This window comes from Pleurodeles waltl, chromosome 6 (assembly GCF_031143425.1).
Source record: "Pleurodeles waltl isolate 20211129_DDA chromosome 6, aPleWal1.hap1.20221129, whole genome shotgun sequence".
Classification (NCBI taxonomy): Eukaryota; Metazoa; Chordata; class Amphibia; order Caudata; family Salamandridae; genus Pleurodeles; species Pleurodeles waltl.
In genome coordinates this window covers 328,961,695-328,985,144 of record NC_090445.1, presented here as the reverse complement: position 1 = coordinate 328,985,144, position 23,450 = coordinate 328,961,695, and the positions used below count along the sequence as shown (strand labels likewise).

Below are 23,450 nucleotides of genomic sequence, written 5' to 3'. Positions count from 1 at the left end.
TCAATAGTAAAGGAGTCTAACACTATCGCCCCGTACGCACCCTTGCCCAAGGCGCTGCATATAACAGACGCACCCATGATAGGAAGTTGGGACCTATGCCCATCCTGTGCACCAACTCCCATAGGTATTCCCAGGATAAAGTATCAAATGCCTTCTCTATATCTAAGGCCACCAGTGCTGCATGGAGTGCACTATCACGAGTCTCGTGCAGTATATGCGATAGGTCCTGAAAGATCATGTGGGTCCCCTCCTCGGTATCAATCCGCATTGATCTCCCTGCACTAAAAGTGTCACCACTCAACTTAATCAAGTTGCCGGTTCTTTAGCTAGCAATTTAACATCAACGTTAAGTATGGACAGCGGTCTATAGGAGCCCAGGTCTTCAACATCTTTCCCTGGTTTTGATAAAATAACTATCAATGCTTCTCTCATTTGCTGGTAAAAAGCCTTCGCTACGTGGCTCATGAAGCGTTTCCAACAAACGGAGAAGAACCACTGCAGAATATGTTGGGTAGAATTCAACTGGTGAAGTTCTGGGACTAAATTAACACGGAAACCTTCTTCCCTCTCTTGCTTGGCTAGAGGGCTCATTCCATAGCTGGGTGCCATTGATGGAGCAGTGCATGTGCGAGTGACGGTGTCCAGAACTGAATTAACATGGACATATTATTCCCTTCCCAGTTCAGAAAAGAGAGTCTTGTCTAAAACTGGAATATTTGGCAAATGTTTGTGCAAATACGGAGACTGAATACCTCACATTGGTTGATTTTGCACACCCCGGTTCCACTCCACATCTCACTTTAATTCCCTTTCTGTCCTTACTACATCTTTAGGGCCTCAGCTTCTTGGAGGTAAAGGACCAACTCCTCGTCATGTACCTCATGGATCTTGCTCATGTCATATTGGAGAAAACATCAGGCCGGTCCCTCGCAAATAACATGGGTATCCTGCGGCTCGTGGAGATACGCACGGTAGGAAGGCATGAAATATGGTAAACTAAAGGTTTCTTGTGGGAACTTTGTAGTCTTCATACCTGTTCCATTATGAAAGTTTTGTTAGGTCCAGGCTTTCAGGCATGCATCTCTGCCCAGCATGAACTACTGGGTTTGTGCAGGGACAACTGATCATCTGAATATTAGGTTAGTTGCCCGGTGGAAACCTGGAAGAATCTCCACAGTTGCATATTTGGTTGGTTAGTGCAGTGTTTTCAGGAAAATTGTGTTTTTGTTATAAAGAAGCTGCATCTTTCTGTAGGTACCTGTTGGGATTAGCACTCATGGTTTTAGGTACAACATCTTTTTTTTGGTAGTGACTGAAGTTAACCACAGATTGGGGTCAGGGAGAGATTAAAGTAGTTGCCTTCAGTTTCAAGAGTAACAGGAATTATGTTGCAGCTATTTGCGGTAAAGTTTTCTCCAGTCCAACTTGCAAATTTTTATTTGTGTACATTTTCCTATAGTGCTTCTGCACCTTCGAGTATTAAAGTGCTTTGGAATGTGTACTACAAGATTACAAGAGCCAGTTAAATTATTTTATTGAGAATCAATGGAGTCCGAGGAGAAAAATGTGCAATATTATGCAAGTGTCATTGTAATTCGTTTGAAGAGCAGATTACACCGGGTGAGAAAAATACTATTTCCAGAACGCCAATTTAGACAAGAGATTAACACAGATATTGACAGAACAAATGCACATTTAGATGTTTTCTGAGAGCAAAAAATGGGAGGGTTGAGTTCTTAGGGAGTGATAGGGGAGTTTCAGAAGTTTGTGGCAACACCTGAAAAGGATTGTTTCAGAGCTTGAGCAGTTCTGAACTTTGGTTGGCCTTCCTGCACAAATATATTTTAGATAAACGTGTACAAGTTGTCCATTTATCCTGATTTTCTTTTTTTATTTTATTTATATAAGGTCAAGCACGCAAGTGCTCTGACGTGTTGTAATCTATCTGTGGGCGCCCTCCGCACACCCATCATTCTCACTCATTCATGGGCTTGCCCTTCAAAAATCCTTTGTTGTCATTGGTAAATGCTTTACGTTTGCCCTTCTTTGGGGCAGGTTTGTTACCGCCTTAGCCATCGACCCAGTTACATGGATAATTGCACGTTTGCCGATACGTTTGACTGCGAGCAAACTTCTTTTTCCTTTTGTGTCTCCCCTTCGCACTCACGCTCATGTTGGCCATGTCGCTTTGAATTGACTTGCTTATGTTAGCTGTTTGACTTTTCATTCTCAATTTATGTGGCAAGAAAAGTCCAGTAAGGAATTCATAACGCTAATAGCTCTAACTCGAGGAAACGCGACACCCATTGTATTGCTAATACTTGTTTGTTGAGGAGCAATGGTGTAAGCCTTGTAAGGTTGGGCAACCAGAGCTATGACCTCAGAGGTGTCAGACATAGCTGATCTATACTTAGTTACTTCAAATATCTGTTAAAGTGACTGTATTGCACTTGTGTTATTCAAAATATATTTTTAGTTACTTAGAAAAAATAAGGCAGAAGCAACGAGAGAGGGAATGCTTGTGAATCAACTTTGTGGCTTAAGGTATGCCATGCAAATCCTATCCTTGGGTGAATTTGTTTTAGTATGTGAAAATAGACTCCAAAATGTCAATATTTCAACCTTGAATGGATATCTCCATTGTAGGAAAGTCTCCTCTTTCTGCCATGGTTACCCTCCTTTTTGCCTGATGTCACTGTGCTTAGTCTGTTTTCACTGGGATCCTGCTAACCAGGACCCCAGTGATTGTGCTCTTTCCTCCAAATTTAGTTGCTTTGGTACTTCTTACACCCCACAATTGGCATATTGGTGTATGCAAGCGAGTCCCTAGTATATGGCACCAAGGTACCCACCTAGGGCATTTGTACACCAGGGCTCCGCCAAGGGCTGCAACATGTATTATGCCACCAATGGGAGTCCATGCAAACTGTGTATGCAGGCCTGACATTTGCAGCCTGGGTGAAGAGGTGCATTCACCCTTTCACTGCTGGGCACTGCTCAAGGTCACTATGGTAGGCCCACCCAGCCCAGAGGGCAGGGTGCAGGTCCCTGTGTGTTTGGGCACCCCTGCATGAGCAGAGGTGCCTCTGCGACCTCCATTTCCAATTCCCTGGTCTTCTTAAGTGCAGAGAAGCCATTTTAACTATTTACTGGCCAAAGGTGTGTCCAGCTACCTAAAAGTAAAACCGAACCTAGGCATGTTTGGTATCAAACATGTCGGAATCCTATCCCAATATTGATGCCAGTATTGGTGGAATGATTCCATGCACTATGGGGGATCCTTAGAGGACCCCCCCCGTACTGCTCTTACCAGTCTTTCAGGGTCTGCGAGCAGCCCACGCTACTGCAGCCCCTCAGACAGGATTCTGCCCTCCTGCTGCTTAACCAGCTTAAGCAGGGGAAGGCAGAACAAAGGATTTTCTGTGGGAGAGGGATGCAACCTCCTCTGCTCTGGAAATAGGTGTTACAGGACTGAGGAGGGGTAGCCTCCCCACTCCACCGGTTTGCTTTGAAGAGCACATTTGGTGCCCTTCTTGCATAATCCGGTTTGCACCAATCCAGGGACCTCTGTCCCTCTTCTGGCACGAAACTGCACAAAGGAAAGGGGGGGTGACCACTCCCCTGTCCTTCACTAGAGCTCCTCCAGGTGGCCACTTGGTTCTGCCATTTTGAAAACAAGATGTGCAGAGGCCCCTGGGAGCATCTGACTGGTCAGGGTTGGTAGGTGATGTCAGTGACCCACTCTGATAGGTGATCACCTCAGAAGGTGACCAGGCTCCTTTTTGGTTTATTTAGGCACTCCTTTGCGAGTGGGTCACCAGATTAGTCATGCAAGATTCCACCAGGACTCCTTTGCAAAAACCTCTTCTGTTCCTGGCCACCAGAAACGCTGCTGGACTCCAGGAACCAAACAAGACTGCAACTCCAAGAATGACCTCTCCTTGCAACATTGTTTCTGCAGCTCCTGTCAGCAACTTGCAACATTTCCACTGCTCTGTATCCTCTGGGGTTGGCAAGACTTCAGATGCACCAAAGAAGCAAGAAGGAATCTCCCTTGGAGTGAAGGAGTCACTCCCCTGCATCAGCAGGCACCTAAGGCAATGACATTCGGCGGCTGGGCGGCTGCTTTCCTTTGGACTTGCGAAGATTCTCCACAACAAGTGGTGGTTCTGAGGGGAGACAGTGAGCCCTTGTCTCTCCTTGCAGGACATTACCCCTGTGCACCGTGACTGTTGCATCAATCAAGGCTTGTTGGCTGCTGCTCCGAGGAATTTTCAGGCTCCAAGTAGCACCGGCACCTAGCCCATACCTTTGCACGGACAGTCTCCTCTCTGCTGCTCAAGCACGTGGGACTCCTCGTCAGGTGTGCTGCGTGGGCTTTACTGCTTCTTACTGTGCCTGCTGCCAGTGGGATGCTCATGGGGCCCGACTACTTCTGCTGGCTCTTCTGTCTTCTGAGGGTCAGCCCGGACTCGCCTCCAAAGGTCGAGTCCCCAGGACCTTGCTGGTCCTCTTCATCTCTGCAAATCTCCAACAGCTTCAGTTGCATTTGCTTGTCCTCCTGACCACTGACCTGTCTACAATGGAGTGACCGGCGAATTCAGGGACTCCTCTGCAGCTCCTGTGCTCTGCAGCTAGACTTCATCCATCATCGTCGCCCCGGATCTTCACCCACAGAAGGGTGGACATTGCCTCCTGCACCACCTGGACACTCCTGCATGGACTGAACTCTGTCTCCTTCTTTTGCACGTCCTCTTCATCCAGAATCCACTGTTTGGTCCCACCGGCCTGGTTCTGCTTTTGCAGTATTCCATTTACGAGTCCCCATGTTAGCCTATGGGACGACCAGGTAACTTACCTCTCCTCTCCTGGTCGATGGGGGTCTTCTGATACTTACCTACTGGGGTTCAGCTTTCTCCCAGGCCTTGGATAACCACTCCATATCCTCTGGTGGGGGACCCGTTCTTGCATTCCACTTTTTTAGTATATGGTTTGCTTCCCCTCCCACCCCCCAATAGGGCCTTGCTATTTTATGCCTTTTCCCAATACTTACCTATGTATATTTTGTGTGTACTTACCTCCAAAAGGGGGTTTGCCTATAGTAATCTAGTTTGGTGTTCCTGTAATAAAATACCTTTATTCTTGCAACACTATGTGGTTCCTTACATGTGTGATTTGTTACTGTGTGACTTCTGTGGTATTGCACATTCTTCCTAGGTAAGTGTTGCCTGCTCACCACAGCTACCACTAGTGAGCCTTGGCTATCTGGACACTGTAACACTATCAAATAAGGTTTCCTCGACCCAGTATAAGGTGTAACACTATTATTGTCCACCACACACTGGGCGAGCCTCCTACATCCTTAAAAAAAAATACTTCAGTCTTCATTTAGACCCACTATCAGGTACTTGCTGCAGATATGTAGAGCTGAGGATGGAACAGTAAATCAACCTATTCCCACATTCTGTAGGAGATAAGCTTTTGTTTGGTTTAAGAATTAAATACAGGACTGCATGTTCCATAGTGTGTGTTTTCCACATGAAATCAAATGTGTTACTTTAGAGGCTTTGAGATTTTTACTTCTTCAGCATAGGCTTTAGTGACTTTCAGGTTTTTTATCATGAATTAACTTACTATTCTTCTCTGTAGTATCTGATTTGTTTCAGTGAATTTTCAGTACGTTAAGCTTTTTATCGATTGTCGGTCTGTTAGGTTGTCTTACTCTATCTGGGTCACGGTGTAATTGATGACCTACAATCTCCTTTATGTACAATGTTTTCAAAATCTCTGAAGACATTTCACCTTAAAGGCAACCAAAACATCGAATTTGCGTTCCTAACTTGGTATAATTTGGATCGCTAGTTTTTGCGAGGGACAGTGAAAAGAGACATATTGGTGAAATTTATAGGATATGTTCATAAACTGTCTGTATTGGCATAAGTTCACAAAGCTCTGCAAGTTAACCACATTTTTGCATATTTCTGGTGTAGAGAAAGATGTAGAGAATACTTGGCATGCAGGTTTTTTTATATTATTTTTAATAAATATATTTTTGGTTGCTGCAAGACTTTTTGTTAGGGCCTTTTTATGGTCAGCATACCTGTTCAGTACCAGCTGCCCTGAGGCAGAGGTAGCAGATTCCGAGTTATGGCACATATGTTTGGAAAATAGTCTGCCTTCTACCCTAGTTTCTTGTTAGGCAGAGGGACTTCTCAGTGGGTATGAGCCTGCGTGACTAGATTTTACACAAAATACTCCAAAAAATGTGGACCCATAAACACAATTCACAGAGGAGCAGAGGTCTTGTCCAAGCCCAAATAGTTGTTTCTGAGAGCTAACTGCAACAGTTGGCTGTCAAAGTAATGGGGTTACTAGAATACCGGAATTGGGTCCACAGCCACAGAGCAATTGCTAAAGGAAACCGTTTGACATACTGACTGACCTCTCAAACCAAAGAAAAACTGACTGTGCAATGAGGATTGCACCTTCCTGATTTAGAGTAAAGGCAAACATCCACGTCCCTTCTGGGCAGGTCCAGGCTCCCACTAGCAGAAAATAAGCTTGCATGGTAAAAAAAAAGAAAGAAAAAAATGTACACATCGTCTCTCATGCATTGGGAGGTTATGTAGACGCCTCATGAAAAACAAAATATGGCCATGGATTGAACATAGAACTTTAGTGTTTTTTTGGGGTGTAAGTTATTTTCTGTGTCAGTGGATCCTCCTCTTGTATCGCTGCTACAATATTTTCATCAGGATCTTGTGCCACTTTTAAAACTTCATTTTTAAATATTTGGCAGACTCAACTTTGTTTTCAATACATAAATAAAAGAACTGCGCATTTGTCATATCCTATTCTTTTTCCTTTTTAAAATGTATTTAAAATAAGCATTAACTTTGATTGTACTGGAACTAATATACTGTCTCATTGATGCTCGCAGACCTGTAGCTCGCACAGTTCCTTTCCTAAGGCTCGAAATTCACTCTGTTTAATTTTTTTATTTTTTCGGATCATCCAGAGAGGGTGCTAGACCTACGTGACCCTTGTTTTTTCATCTTGGCTGGTGATTTATTTATTTATATATTTTTTGCCCCGTTAGGAACTTTCTGAAGTGTTAACAGTTCATAATGCCTATGTTATTCAAAGATTGCAGCAAATTGTAGTAAGAAAATGTCAAGGAACCAAGGAAGAGGGTTCACTCATGGCTCACTACCATGATTTGATTTTGACAATGAGGGGCAAAACTTGTAAAAAGAGAAGCAAGAGGACTTCGAGCTAGCTCATCTCTACCTAAGTTATGGAAGTTATTCACCATCATCCCAAATGAACCGCATCATTCCCATCCCCGATATCCTCAAGGGGTTTCTGATTTGGTTGCTGCCCATCCTTTCGTCATACTCCTAGCATCAACATTGGCTACATTATAGGTGCCAAGGTGTCTTTATGTGCTGGTTTTAACCTCGAGCTTGATTTTGGTGTAGCATTTTTCACCAGTGAATTCTCCTTCAAGATTGAGATCATTAGCATTGAGAAATTCGGAGGGACAGGTCCAAAGTCGAGGACACATGTTGACGGATCCTCTGTCCTGTAGCTTGCAGCTGCACCTAAGATGGCCGCCGCGACAGACGCTCCTCGAGGAGCTCCAGAGGGACGGGATCACTTTTTGGTGTAAATCCCGATTTTTTTTTTTTTCCCCTCTACCGTCGTCCGTCTCAGCCAAGGAGTCACACCGGTGGAAAGGACAGCTCCCAGCGAACATTCGCCGGTACCGGGAGACCCCAGGCAGCCCCGGTGAACCTACGTCATCTGTTGGTCCTGACGCTTCCACAGCTCCTGCTTCCCTCAAGTAAGAAGCAGTCAGCCTGGGGAGAGAAACATCGCCTCGTCCCGGGGCCGGAGCTCAGGGGGGCGGCGTTCCCGGCGGAGAGCCCGGTCTCTTGTTGCGGCGTCCGCAGCTTCGGATTGCTGCCGAGGAAGCGTCCTCACCTGGAGCAGTCGGGCATCCGGGATTCGTCCGGGATCCGACATCCTCACACAGCCTCCGTCCGTCTGTCCGGGGAAGGCACCAGACGCAGTCGAGCACCGGGGAGCGATCAGGTACAGTCCTGCGTCCCAGACACGGCCAGAGGGAGGGCTGGGTTCAGGGAAAGCCTCTCCGGAGCTCCAGTCCTTTCAGTCCTGGGGTGGCAGCAAGGGCTGCCCGGGATTTCACCCCCCCTGCCTGGGGCCGTAGGTCCCTGGATCCAGCAGGGCACTAGAGCTGTTGCTGGCCCCGAGTCCTGGTGGAGTGGAGGATCCGCCGCGGGTCTCTGAGAGCCATCGATCAGGGGAGGGCTGAGGACTGCTCCGCATCTTCTCCTGGCAGCTACAGAGGAAGGCAGCTCCTTCGGGCTTGAGACCACGATACCGCCCTGGCGCTGCTTCCCTTCATTTACGAGCCGCCTCTCCCTCCGGCCCTCTGTCGGCCCCTTGCCCACTGGGGAGCCCTCCCTGGATGTATGGTTTTCACCGCAGATCCTGGCAGCTTTAACAAGATGGCCGCCGCGACGGACGCACCTCGAGGAGCTCCTGAGGGTTGGGATCACTTTTTGATGTAAGTCCTGATTCTCCTGTTTCCCTCTGGTGCCCCCCCCCCCACCTCCCCTCTACCACTGACCACCCTTGATCCTCCTGACTCGGACAGGGTTTTTGGGGGTTAGTTGATGCCTTTGAGCCCTGCACGCGAGGACTGAGGATCGATTGGCGTCCAGGTCCCCGGCGCCCCGCCCGTCCCCGCAGTTGGGCCGCCTTTGCACTGATGCAGCCGTGGGCATTTTTCAACATCTTTGGTCCCACCGGATGAGACTGACGCCGGACCTGGTCTCTGCTCTCCCGGAGCCTCACCTGCCCCCGCAGTCGGGCTGTCTTTGCACTGAGGCAGCTGAGGGTATCTTTTTCAGTGTCTTTGGTCCCGCCGGGAGAGTCAGACACTGGTCTAAGTCTCCGCTCTCCCGGCGCCTTGTCTCTTGCCCCTACCTCTGAGGAGCTGTTATCGCCGGCTCCTGCTCGTGGGAACCTACCCGACCGTCATCTGTACTGAGGCGGCAAATGGGCATTCTTCTGCGTCCCTGATCCCGCTGCCGGGTTGCCGGCGTGTGCTGCCTTTCCTGAACAGTTTGGGTCTAAGGCAGGACCGGACTCCCTCCTTCCGAAGCCTCATCTCTGGCTCCAACTGTTTAGGAGTCACCTCCCCCGACTCTGACCCGCGAGGAGCCGCCCGACTACACCGTTCCTAGAGGCCCCTAACCTGGGTTGGTCTACTGGAGCCCCTTCTCTGGCCCCAGCCTTGGAGGAGCCCCCATCTCCGGCTTTCACCTGTGAGGAGCTGCCCGTCAGCCATCTTTGCCGACGCTGAAGACCCCTAACCTGGGGTAGTCTACTGGAGCTAATCTTGGGCCGACTTAGGCACTAGTCTCCTCGTTGTAAACGTTGTCTTGCGCCGCCTGCAGCTCGCGAGGAGCTTCTTACCCAGGAGGCGCTGCCTCGCCATCCCTGACTCGCTATTGGGGACGTTTAGTTTCACCGCTTGCACTACGGGAGGAGCTATACTTCTAGGAGGTGCTGCTTCACCACCCCTGACTCTAGCTTGGGAGAAATCTTCCATATGGTCCCGCCCGTCCGAGATAGGGAGTGTCCTTGAACTTTGATCTGACTGCTGGGCTGACTCCCCGAGGTCCCGGAGGGGCAGGAGCTCTGGGTTCTTCTGTCCTTCCCATGTGTGTCCTTTCCGCGCAGCGTTTTGCGTGAGGCAAGTGAGCTGGCCCCACCCCTTTCTGATGATTACCAGTGTTCACCAATGGGCTTAGATCGGGCATCGAGTTCTGCATGTTCCCTGTGACCCTTGGATCTGGGTGATCTGCTATTTGACTGATCTTCTCGTCCACCATCTTCATGCGTTCCTCACCCAACTTTTCTACCAGCAGTGAGGCTGCCTAACCTGACCCTGTGTGTTGGTCCTAAGTGATCCCCTGAAGTGGAGCCCCCTACCCCCTTGCCTGCCCCAACTTTCCTTCCTCCTTTAACTAGTGGTCTCCCTCCCACCCTTCCCCACTTTGTGTCCGCCCATCTCCTTTCTAGGTCTCCCCTCTTTCCCTCCTTGTCGCTATCTGCGGAGCTTCTCTACCTCAGTTCGAGCCCCCTACCCTTGATTTTCCTCCTGTCAACCCCCCCTAGATCCTTGGCCTCCTTCTTGACCCCTCCCGCCTTATCCCCTTCCCCTTTTCCACCCTACCCTGAGTCCCCTTTTTAACCCCCTCACGAGCATTAGCCTCACCTCGTCCTCATGATGTCGCCCCCCACAGGATACACTTCCTCCCCCATTTCCCCCTTCCTTAAACCCCATGGGCCCAACTCCTTCTCCATTTCTTCCCCTAATCACCTCTCCCCCTCTGCGCTGAAAAACTTCAAACGCAAACTTTCCAGGCAACATCCGGAGCTACTTCTTGTGGACACCTACTTCACTGCCCATAAAGGCCCGAAAAAGACTGATCTCATCTTCTTCACTAAACGCCCGGCTAAATGGCTAAATGGAACAACCTCCTCACTACTCTCCTCCACCCCTTTAAGACTACTAATATCCCTTACGGTTGCAAACTCTCTATCTCCTGCTCCCCGGCTTTCCAGGGAAATGTCATCATCTCCATCTTCAGAAATGGAACCATCATGATTCAAGCTATTGACTCCAACCTCCGTGCCTTTGAATCCTTATTCCCCTCCCTTAAGTCTACACTCCCTCCCCCCCCCCATCCACCCCCAGCCCATTGACACCCCACCCCACCCCCATTATCCCCCCCCCCACCACCACCCCCTGCCCCCCCCCCCCCGGCTCCCAGTGCCGACAACCCCATCCTGTCTGACCCACTCATCCCCATTTTCCCCTCTCACCTCAATCATGCCTCTTACTCCCTTAACCTCAATACCCCCTGTCACTACGCCCACTCTGTCTCCTCCTCCCAAACTCCCTTGATCCTCCCCCACAACACCTCTCCTTTCCCCGAACCCCCTTCGACTCCACCCCTCCCCCTCCATTGCCCCTCATTTCCCCCCTCTCCCCCAGATCCCCTCTAGACCCAACTTGTTGACCTGTAGAGACTTTCATATCAAGCCTGCCCCCCCTTTCTCCCCTAACCCTTACTCTGACTCTAACCCCTCCCACCCCTCGACAGCCTCCTTTAACCTTCTGCCCAATGATCCTATATCTCATCCGAATCAATCTCCCCAGCCCCTAGCTAAGAAGAACTTTTCCTCCCACTCCTCCACCCCTAATTCCTCTCCCTCCACTAATATTAATTCACGGCTCTCCGACCTTGAATCCCAACTAAAACTCATCATTCAAGGCATTAACAAATTAGCGAAAAGCCTCGACTCACTGTTTCCCCCAGTACCGACCCAGACACTCACGCTTCTGTCGGCCAACAATTCTTCACAGAGTATCCACTGGCCCTCGAGACCTAGAAGAACCATCCCTCCTTTCTCCCACAAGGAAGCCACCATACTCGCTCACTCCTATAACCCGTCCCTCCCCACCCTGATCCCCCCTTCTAACATACAAGTCATCACCGGTTTCAGGAGACAACGCATACAACCTCCCTCTCCCAGACCCCCTGCCCACCTCCTTAATATCCCCCCTCTCCCTTCCAAACCTTAGCCTAAGATCCATCCTCGCACCAACTGCATGCTCATTAACTGTAGCTCAGCAGTCAAACACGCTACGGATCTTGCTGACGCTATCCTCAACCATAACATTGACATTGCCTTCATCACAGAGACCTGGCTAACCGAACTCTCTCAACCAATCTTGGACACCCTTGTCCCTCCCGGCTACTCTATCTACAACAAAGAGAGAAAGAACCGACCGGGGGGAGGAATTGCCATCATCCACAAAAATACCATAGACCGTGATTTCAAAGAAGCTCTCATTTTCAATTCCTGTGAACACTTGAACGCCTCCTTGAAGACCTGCGTCAACTCTAAGGTGACCTTCCACCTTCTCTACCACCCCCCGGGTAATACCCAACCGTTTGCGGATCACCTAGCTGACCTAATAACTCACTGCTCCCTCTCTGACCCCAACTTTATCATCTTGGGCGATCTCAACCTTCGCTGGAATGATGAGAACAATGCACTCATTAAATCCCTACATGACCTCCTTCACAGCAACAACCTTTCCCAACACTGCAAGGGCCAAACCCACAGCAAAGGCGCTACACTAGATGCGAATATAGCACATAAAGATTCCCTCAAGGTCGTTGATATCCTTCCTGTCGACTGGTCAGATCATCATATCATCCTTTTCCATCTCAACTATATCCCCCAACTCAATCCCCATCCCCAAAAATCCTTTAGTTGGAAAAGAAATGTCAGCCAAATCCCCCTATCTACCTTTGAAGAAAAAAATCACCTCTCTTCTTCCCCCCGCTTCGACCATCCTCTCCACGACGGACTTAACCACCCACTACAACTCGACTATAACTACCATATTGGATCAGCTTGCCCCTCTAAAACTGAAAAGACTGCGAAACATCCCATCCAGAGCTTGGTTCAACAATGACCTCAACTCAGAGAGAAGACAACTCAGAGCCATGGAAAGACTTTGGAGATATGAGTCCTCCTCTAACCACTTAGATCAGCTCAGAAGTGCACGGAGAAGTTACAAAAAACACATATATAATGAAAAAAGATCCTTCTTCCAAAATACCCTTGACAGAGCCATAAACCGCCCGAAAGAGCTCTTTAACATCCTTAAACAACAAATGGCCAATCCTGCACCCAACCCCTTACCCACTACTGAGGCCACCTGCGTTAACTTTGCCAATTTCTTCAACGATAAAATCACTGAGATTGAATGTTCCTTAGTAAGGGACTCTCCCCCCAACATTGTGCCCCTCCTCCCATCCACTGTCAATCTTATCCCCGCTCTATACCTCCCCGACAACCCTTCCCCCCTAACTGAAATCACTCTCCCTGCCCGGACGCATCTGCCGGCCTCCGCTAACTGGAGTTCTTTCCAACCCCTCCTGGTATCGGACATCTCCAAACTCATGTCCTCCTCCAAAACCTCCTCCCACCTAGCTGACCCCCTCCCTTCCTCCTTGGCTAAAAAAACTCCACCAGTCCCTCTTCCCTACTTGGACAATGATCATCAATAGCTCCCTTCAGACGGGCGTATTCCCAGACTGCCTAAAACTAGGCCAAATCACGCCAATTTTGAAGAAACCAGGAGCAGACCCGAACAACCTCCACAACTACAGACCTGTCTCCAACCTTCCCTTCCTGGCCAAAGTTCTCGAAAAATGTGCTCTCCAACAATTAACTCAACATATTGATTCCAACAGCCTCCTAAACCCTCTTCAATCTGGTTTCCGGAAAGGCTGCAGCACTGAATCAGCCATCCTTAACATTGTAGATGACCTCCTCATCTCTCTTGACTCTGACAGACCCTGCCTACTCATTCTCCTTGATCTTACAGCAGCCTTTGACACTGACGACCACAAACTCCTTCTCGACTCCCTCCAAAAGAGAGTAGGCATTGAAGGCACTGTCCTCCGCTGGTTTTCCTCCTTCCTACAAAACCGTACACAGCTAGTAAAACTTCTTAACTCAACCTCGCCCACCTCCCCCATTACCAGAGGGGTCCCCCAGGGTTCTGTCCTCTCTCCAACCCTCTTCAACATCTACATGGACCCTCTTAACACTATCCTCACTCGAGCTAATATCCCCTTCCACCTCTATGCTGATGACACGCAACTCTATATTGAACTATCTTCCTTAGATGACATCCACCGTCTGAACAATACCCTTAAAGAAGCCCTATGCTGGCTCTCACATAACCACCTCAAACTCAATCACGACAAGACGGAAATACTCCTCCTCTCAAAATCTAACCAGCTTCCTCAACTGCAAGAATGGCTAAAATCTATTGACGCCCTCAAATGTACTCTCTCCCCATCTACCACAGTCAAATCCCTGGGTATCTCTCTGGACTCCAACCTGACCTTGCAAGACCATATTAAGTCAAATGCTAATAATGCCTTCCGCAGCCTTAAACTTCTTCACAAAATCAAATCCTTCATTCCCCAAGATGAACTCAAACAGGCCACTCAAGCACTGGCACTCTCAAGACTAGACTATGGGATCTCTATCCTCACTGGCACGGCCAAATCCCGACTCGCCCCTATGAGGTCCACTCTTCATGCAGCAGCTAGACTAGTGACAGGAACTAAAAAATTTGACCATATCTCCCCAGCCCTGAAGAATCTGAAATGGCTCTCGATTGAGGCCCGCTGCCTGTTCCGCACTGCCTGCCTGACACACAAAGCCCTTCACACTGGGAAACCTGAATACCTCGCTAACAAGCTAGTGAAAGCTGGTCAAACAGATCTTTGAGAAGCACAAACTCTCTCCTCCTCCTTCCGAAACCCAACAAGCAAAAAACTCGATCATGCTCCTTCTCAAACAACGCTCCGAGAATATGGAACTCCTTACCCATCCACATCAGATCTAACACCTCCCACATGACCTTTAAGAAACTACTGAAAGAATTCCTCCTAAACCAACCCTCTCATTAATAAGGGTCTCTCCCTCACCACCCCCCCTTCCTCGAATTACCACCCTTCTATTCATGAGAACCCATATATATCCTCATTGTACAAAGTAACTCTTGACTCGTTTGTTTCCTGTTCTGTTGTAAAGCGCTCTGTTACCCTCTCGGTCTTGCTAGCGCTATAGAAAACACTTATAAATAAAATTAAAATAAAAAATAAAAAATTACTACTTCAGTTTCACATTGTAGAACGCTGGTTGTCTATATAGTGTACTAAAATGAAGTACACGGTGCAGAGGGTCCAGTGGATCTCCAAAGAGGTGCAGAGGCAGAAATAAATGGGTCTAGAGCTCTATTTGTGGTAGTGTGAGCCAGCAGCTAGGCTTATCAAGGAAACGTGTTACACTCACTCAAATAAATCAGAGACCAATTTAGAAAAATAACCTTTGCTTTTATATATGCTCTGAACTACAGAATTTCATTATAAGGTAAGCAGTTTTTAAAATAAAAATACTTTTCAGTTTCCAAAATCGACACACTACAATATTCAGAGTCTCCAATGGTAACCTATGGAGGGAAACAAAGATGCAGTTTTGCATGTAAGTTCACAACTTACAGTTCCAGTCTTCTGGGCTTTAGGTTAACACTAGGCAAGGTTCAGATCAGCTCCAAGCGTGCACCCACAGCGGCGGCTGGGTGCAGCGGTCGAATTGACAGTCTGTGTCCAATGTTAACCAATTGAGACTGGGGGGACAGAAGTTGCACTGCTTACAGGGATTAAAAGTGTTGTCAGAGGTTGGTTTCCAGGGGTAAAGGTGAGCAACGGGGACAAGGGGCGGGCACAAGGCTACACCAAACTTACACCATGAGGGGGAGCCAGATGCAGAATGACAACACAGCGTTGGGTGTCCAATGTTATCCTGTGGAGGCAGGGGGTAACCGAAGATGCGATGTTCCCAGGTGAGTAGAGCGAGGTCGGGGGCCGATCTCCTGGAGTTGAGGTAAGTACAAGGGGGCCACACAGCAGTACCAAACTTCACCCTCAGCGGCATTGGGACGGCTGGGTGCAGAGTGCCAACACAGGGTCGGGCTCCCAGTTTTAACCAGTGCAGGAGATCACTTTCAGAAACAGACTTCATGCTCTCCCACAACCCACAGCTGCCCACTTAAGTTAATATGCCAGGGGTCTTAGGGACACCGACAGTCTAGCTCCCCAGAGCCCAGGGGCTCCGGGTACAGGGGTGTCTATTGGCATCAGAAACAGCTTACCGGGCAAGTCGTGGTCAGGGGGAGCCCTCAGATTTAGGCTGTAGGCGTTGCTGTGGAGTCCAGCAGGGGTCAGCCTATGATGGACCCTGGGTCAGAAGTGCTGGGGAACCTTCTCTGAACTGGTGGGCCACTTGGACTCGGGCCGTGGGCGACGGATGCAGAGGTGGTACCAGGCAGTGTTTTCGCGGTTCCTCAGGCAGACTTCTTTCTTCTTTGGAGTTGTTTCTTTTGGGCAGGTCTGCTGTCCACGGAAGTTCTTTTTCTTTATTGAAGGCAGGCAGTCCTCCCAAGGCTTTGGAGGTCGCTGGGCTGTAGGACAAGTCGTCTTCTTGCGCAGGATCTTCGAAGGCTGCCGACAGTCCGGTAGGGCTGGGAACAGGCCAGTTGTCTTGACTCTTCTCTGCTGGGTGACCACTGTAATGTCTGGCTCTTCTTAGGTCAAAAGGAATCTGATTCTAGGGTTCAGGGGTGCCACCGAGATACTGAATTTAGGGGTGTTACAGGGGGTGCCAGGTGGTAGCTAATGGCTACTCACCCTTAGGGTGACTACACCCTTCCTATGACCTCTTCCTTTGGGAAGTTATAATAGCCCTAACCCTATTGGCCTAATTCCTTCCATGCAAGATAGGGGAATTTAAAAAGTAGTGTCCACCTTAGCTCGTCTACCCTAGGGGTGGGATTGGCATGAAGTCAGCACACCTCCTAATTTACTTAATTTTCCTGCCAGTCCTGCCGCCAAAAGTGGGGTCAGAAACTGGGAGTCTGCCTCCTCCTCCATTTGGAGAGGCCTGGGTCGCATTTCAAAGACAGCAAGGCCTTTGAAGCTCACCACCCTGGAATGTCTATTCTGCCTCGGAGAGGAGGTTACACCTCTGCCTAGAGCAGTCCTTTGTTCTGAGCCCCTGAGAGCAATGGCTGTCGTCTCAGGGGCCCAGAACTCTGTCTTAAGGTGGCTGTACTAGTTTTGACCAGTCAGTGCCCACACTAGGAGTTGGTAGGTTTGCACGGGGCACCTCCATGGTGCCCTCTGAGTGCATGTATTAATACGTCCATCACTGGATTCCATGAGGGTTTGTTAATACAAGATGTTTAATACCAAACATCCCTATCGTCAGTAAAGGCATCATGTAGCAGGGGAACTCGAAATGACCAGTGTACTTAAAATGGCTTCACTGTTCACTTACTGTGTCTGAGAATTGATAAAGACATAGCAGGGGCATATCTGCTCATGCAGGTATGCCCTCTCAAATCCACCCTGCCTTTATCACTGGAAGGCCTGCCAGAGGGGTGACTTACATATATTGCATGCAGTGTGCAGGGGACATGGCACACAGACTGTGCCATGTTTTATTTTCATTTTAGGCCTGCACCAAGACACGTAACCTGCGAAAGCAGCACTGGGTGCTTTCAGTGAGAGGGCCCCTGAGGGTGGCACAATCTGTGCTGAAGCCTTTGGGGGGCCTTCCTTTAGTACCCCATGCCCTAGGTACCAGGGGTGCCATTTACTAGGGATTTACAATGCCAACTAAAGGTTTGCCAATTGGCAAAAATGACTGTGCAGTTTAAGGGAAAGAGATCTGGCACTGGGGACCTGTTTAGCAGGGACCCCGTGCACTTTCAGTCCAAATTGCACCAGAAACCAGGCAAAAGGGGGGAGGGGAGACTATGTCAAAAGAGGCACTTTCCTACACCCATCCATTGGAGAAGGTCTGTGATCTAAGAATTAACATAGCTCTTGTACACCTAGTTTGCCTCAGAATTCAGTTAGTGTGACTGGGTCACATACTCCAAAGAACATCATCATAGACAGTTCTTTCAAACAGTGAGGAGAAGGAAAACATCACGTGGAAGAAAGTGCAATCTAATACCACATTTTAAGGTGCTTAAGCTGTCTGGTATTTCAAATCCTTTTACTACACTCGTACATTTTGAGACTCAAGCAGCTTCTTCTGTATCTTTCAGGGATTATTCAAGCCTGTTATGGAGTTCTTCTTGACTCCAGCCCTGACAAAATATTTTATGTGAAGGTCAAAAAGAAATCTAAAAGTCCTCCACAGAATCTATTTATTTTGAGTATTGCACAGTATCAGATTTTGGTAGCATATATGCAGCTAATAGATAAGGGTGTATGACCGATGTCATTTTGCACCACTAGCGAAAGAGAAGTGATCACCAGGGGTAATGAGGTTTTTACCACCAACACCTTGGCTTTGAGGGCTACTGTTTTAAATGCTCTGTTCAGTGGCGAAGAGATGGAGGTGTTTATTATAAGCTCCCCACCGAAGATGAAGGATTCTGTGAATGTATTTGTTTGTGGTTAGTTTGTATCTAACCATATATCCTCATACTTCGCTGGCTTGGCGACAAGATGTTAGTTATACATGGACTCTACAGGCAGTAGATTTGGAGAGGAAAAAAAATGCAAATTTACTTGCAGCCATTACAAGAAACAGTTCAGAGGCATTGGGTGCCCACTCACCACCACTAATAGCAGCAGAGTTATCAGCAGCCCAGGTACCCTTAAGGAAAGGGATGACCCTTTTTTTTTGTCCCCTCGCTTGGTCAGTACTCTGATGGGAGGGAATGTTCTCTTTGTCCTTCAGAGGTAGATCACCACAGAAGTTGGGATGTATTTGTATTGGTGGATTTGTAAAGCATGCATCTGTAACCCCAGCAGAGGTGGTATCCTAGTGTTGTCAAAGAACCAAGTTTGGAAACGGAAAGAAAATTACTGCTCTGGCAGTATTCACTGTGACTTAAGGAAGAGCCAGATTTTAAGGGCCTTTCTAAACCTGGAAAGATTCTTCTATTTACAGATTTGTACTCATAGTTTATTCCAGTGAGGGCTGCAGCAATCGAGAAAGCAAGGGCTTATAAGTGAAGACAACTTCAAATGTGGGGCCACCAAAAGAGAGATGCTGCTTGATCTTAAAAGACCTCTAAGCTGATAGAAAGCAAAATGATTGCCCACGAAAGATCTCTTAGTGGTATAGATGGCTTTGTGCACTAGAGAAAGTGATTTAAAAATAAGACCCCTTCAAAGGTAGCCTGTGAAAGAATAGCACTACATGAGAAATGTAGTCCCTGGCTTATTAAACCTAGAATCAGTCTCTGAGAATGAGTCTAAACCATTTGACGTTTCAAATCTAATATAGAGGCAGCTCCAGGCACACCCCATTACAATAGTCTAATGATCCTTTTCAGCCTTCTGAGTTGAAAGAAACATGAGCTGACCACCAACTTCACCTCTTCAGTCATAGGCAGGATGGGGTCGAATTTTACTCCTAAATCCTTTACAGTGGGAGCTGCTATAGGCCTTAGTCCTAGCCGAGAGACCATTAAAGAAGGTTCCTAAATGGTGATGGCTGCAAAGAAAGTTGAACCTCCATTTTACTTCCAATTATGTTAAAGCAAATATGAAACGCCCATTGCTGAACATGGAGTGTACAAGAAAGGCATAGGGCAGCTACTGCCTCAAATCACTGGCTATTCTTGAGACTATCTGAGTGTTTCATTCATACATGTACAGCTCAAATGCACAGCACGGGCTTAGTTGAAGAGCAAAAGAGACAAAAATGTACCCCTGCGGGAGCCTGGATAGTGGCAGATTTCTGCAAAATACTGCTCTCTGCTATAGTTTTACCAGGTAAGTAAGTTGGGACATAGGGTGGTAATTGGAAATAACTTTTGGATCCAGGGAGGCTTTCTTCAACAAAGGGGAGACTGCTGTGAGTTTAAACTATGGATTGAACTCGTCTGTTCAAGGGCAGATACCAGTAAGCAGAAACGTCTAAGAATTCTCGCAGAGACAGAATGTTTTGGAGAACCAGATGGTTTACTTTCACTCACTAATTGAAGGAAGGCTTCATCACTTCATCATTTAAAAGTGGTGAAATTACTGGCACTGAAGATTTCTGAATAGTGCTCACTTCAATTTACTGCACCTCAGAGAGAGAGAAATAGACAGTCTGGCTTTTCCAGTTATAACAATGGACTGTTTCAATGCTTGTGTCAAAAGGAGATAGTGGCCATTTGTTTACTGGGATTTACTCAGGTTTTCTTGACGTAGAAGAAAGTAACTGGTCTTGTGGGTATATGTCCTACAAGATTAGCCAAGAAGCAGTCTAGGCTGCGAGTTTCAGTCCAGTAAGAAACTGGGTTCAACTGTTCGCTTTAAAGCATAGAACATTAGTACCAATTAGTTGGTATGTATTTTGGCACATACTTTTACCCAAGAGTCAATACGTTTCACGAATACTATATAATATCAAGTAATAGTGAGAACAGGGTTTTTTTTGTGAAAGACTAGAATGAAGTTGGAAGTAGTCAGATATCACTGTAACATAAATATTGATATTTCTGTTGTATTTGAGATCTTAAATTTCCAGAGTTTTCTGACTTCTGTTGCAGTTGATCTCCTAATCACCTTTGGAGATTTGGATATGCTATTGAATAAACACATTGGTTGTAGGACGACCTGTTGGTATTCCAGTCTTGAGGATGGAAAAGAATGATGGAACACAGAAAGGTGCAGCCTGTTCTAGTGCATTTGATTATTAAGTGCTAGACAGTTGCACATCAGTCTGAGGACTACACCCCATAAAAATGTTGCGGAAATCTTTCTGGTCACAGCGTGTGATGTAATGCTGTTCCCTTTATCTTTAAGTTCTAAGTTTAGATACCTCAGTTTCAGGAATAGGGCATGTCGTAATCGTGTCACACAGTAACTTTAGCCCTCTCCTTTACCTCTCATCTCAGAATGGCTTCATCGCTTACCAGTCTCTGCAGTTAAAATACGTGTAGTTAAGAACATTCTTTTCACCCGCAAAGCTTTGTTTTCCTGCAGTGAATAACCTCCAAGTTATTGAACTCATGTGAACTTCGTGAAATATCAGCACGAGACCCGGAGATATGTTTTTGCTTGTAGTCAAGAAATTGGATTCAACAATATTTTAGGGTATTAGCTGTGTTCTGGATCTAAAATGTGGAAGCCTACTGCTGTGACACCACTCTGGTATGCTTTTTTTTTTTTGGGGGGGGGGGGTATGTAAGCAGAACTGTCAAAGGTATCGAGGAGTTTGTATCCAGTATGTGTCAAATTCTTAATTACTTCCCATTTCAATCACTCCCTTTTCGCTGCAGATCTTGGAAAAGATGCGACCAACGGAACAGAAGCTTAAGTACCAGATTGATAAGCTAGTGCGAGCGGCCATCACTGGCAGTGGGGGTGAGTAGGCTTTGAGGGAGTTGGGGCAGTCCTTTATGTCCCGAAACTCCAGTGCCACCTGAAACAAGGTCTAAGTAATTCCTGCATCCACACCTTTGCAAGCCTCATAACACAAATCATCTTGAAAATAATAATAATAACTGTGTGATTACCCACTTTCTGATACAAGGACCTAGGTGCAATAGAAATTAATTTGTTGTATGGAGTGTCTCTGTCCTTTACGTTTGCATAATACCAGCCAAAACCCAACAACTTTTCAGTTTTTTTGTAAACAATTTATCTTGGAAAGAATAGTGAAACCTGATTTTTATAGCCACTTTCACTCTGTCCTTCCCCTCGAGTAGAGACACAACAGCAGATAGGATGTACAAGAGAGGACTGCGCCAATGTGGCTGAGGGAATGAGACAGACCTATTCTTCCGAGCACCCCCTTACTTCTGTTTATTTGTATTTCACCTTGCTGCTGTTTATGGTTGCAAATAGCATCAGGCCATCATTTTCCAGGAGGCAAAGAAAAAATGGCTTTTAGCGTCAGATAGTTCATGCTAAGCACAGCCTGTTACAGTCACTGCAGTTTTAGTGACAAATGTGTTGTCATCAATATTCATAGGTCAGGTAAGATCAGGAATTTTTCAGAATATTGGTCTCCTAGGTTCACTGCAAAAGTATTCCAGCATGGACCTGGGGATTCTGTTGGCTCTGCCTGAACTCTCTGGAGAACCACATATTGTCAAAAAAGGTAGTTCTTAACCATGCTACAGGATCCACATGAAGGCAAGAAGCCTATTGCCTTTAAAACCACCATACTGATGTCGTAGTCCGGAATCACAATTTTAGAGCTACATCAGATCTTAGAGTGCCATCATGAAAGAAACTTGATGTGTGTCATTGACTTTCAAGAGGCCTTATTTCATTTTCCAGTCTGTGTGATATAGACTGTTCCTGATGTTCAGGATCGGGAAATATAATTTTCAACGCAAGGTTAGATCAGGCTTCTTACCATCTCAAAGTCAACCCTTTAACCATTCCCACTCATTTAAGGATTAGGAACAGTCCTGGGAACGAGGATTGCAAAGTCTTTACTGCAGAGGATAGTTCTCTTCTCTGCACTTCCATCGTCTGAAGTTGCCTGTCTGCAGTCTTAGAAGTCTCCTCTGTTCTGATTCGATGTCCATGTTTATCTTAGGAGAGCTAAGGAGCTTAGGAGAGCTAAACACCAGGCTGCAGAGGTACTCATGCTCACAGTCTGGAGGACCAGTAGTCTAAAAGACTGAGTAATGAACCGAAGAGATCTCTATAAAAGATGTAGCTCTCCATCCTCTGTTATGGTCAAAAGAGGAACATGCTTCATAGTGATGTCCTTCAAAAAATCCCTTTCAAGCTAAACTGTTTTTGACTACCACATTTCACCCACAGTGTCTGTACACTGGTGCTTCCCAAAAGTTTTAGAACCACAACCACATTTTTAGGACCACAATCTTTTGCGACCCACCTAGCTTTAATTGACAGTAGGTGGAGATTTATCTGTATAATGTAAAGAAAGCATTGTGTTGTAGTGCACTCATTTACAGACAACACATTTTTCATTGAAATTGGTCCTAAATTTGCACAGACTTATAGTTTTACTGGTTAAACTATGTTGCCACAAATTAAATAATGTGTGGAAATTGGGTTTCAGTGATTATTTATCATTTGTGCCTCACAGAGTAAAGTGTCTTGATTTGTTTTGTCGACTAAAATATTTGTTTCCATGACACTTCAGAATTACAAAAAAAAGTACTTCGTATTTGCTTTCCTAACTGCTTAATGTGTACGGTTCATTCACAGGTGTTTACATTTTGTAGTGCTACAAATGAAATCCTACAGTCTTTCCTTTCACACTCTCTGTGTCCCAGCAAGATTGTCACACAATTAACTTTATTTTTCTTTCTGTCATTGCAAAGTGAGAGGAGTTTGTAAGAACCAATCCCAATTTTTAAAAAAATTAGCAGCAATTTGTCAGAAGACAGCCTGAAATTTGACGTCCCTCTTTGAAGTGCAGCAACTGTGACAAGATAAAAGCAAAATTTTAAGGCATCTCTATTTATTGCTTGGACTTTCGCAATTCAACAATTTGGGAAACACTGCTGTAGACGAACTAAGCAGGAACATGTTAGAAGAGTTTGTTTAACTCTGAGCTCCTTCTGACATCTTCACAAACATATGTGTTGTATAGTAAACTTGTAACCAGTGCACAGTGACTTGAGTTACTATTCAGTACACAAAAAGTGATGGGAGGATACTTGCAGTAGGTGTAACCACTGGTAAACGTTTGGGGTAGCTTTTCAAATCATCGTTCTTTTGCCCCCTGCTCCAATAGGAATAGTGGAGCCC

The 23,450-nt window shown here is 46.7% G+C and overlaps 1 protein-coding gene across 2 annotated transcripts in view; it reads left to right on the top strand.

The window, feature by feature from the left end:
- The window catches only part of NGDN (neuroguidin), a 66,998-nt gene that overhangs the window by 26,705 nt on the left and 16,843 nt on the right, over nucleotides 1-23,450 (top strand). The window contains exons 4-5 of one of the 2 annotated variants that reach the window (XM_069238179.1): nucleotides 834-971; nucleotides 20,993-21,077. In XM_069238179.1, the coding sequence (XP_069094280.1) occupies nucleotides 834-971; nucleotides 20,993-21,077 (223 nt within the window). The remainder of the gene's footprint in view (nucleotides 1-833; nucleotides 972-20,992; nucleotides 21,078-23,450) is intronic. The other variant, XM_069238180.1, reaches the window with a different exon arrangement.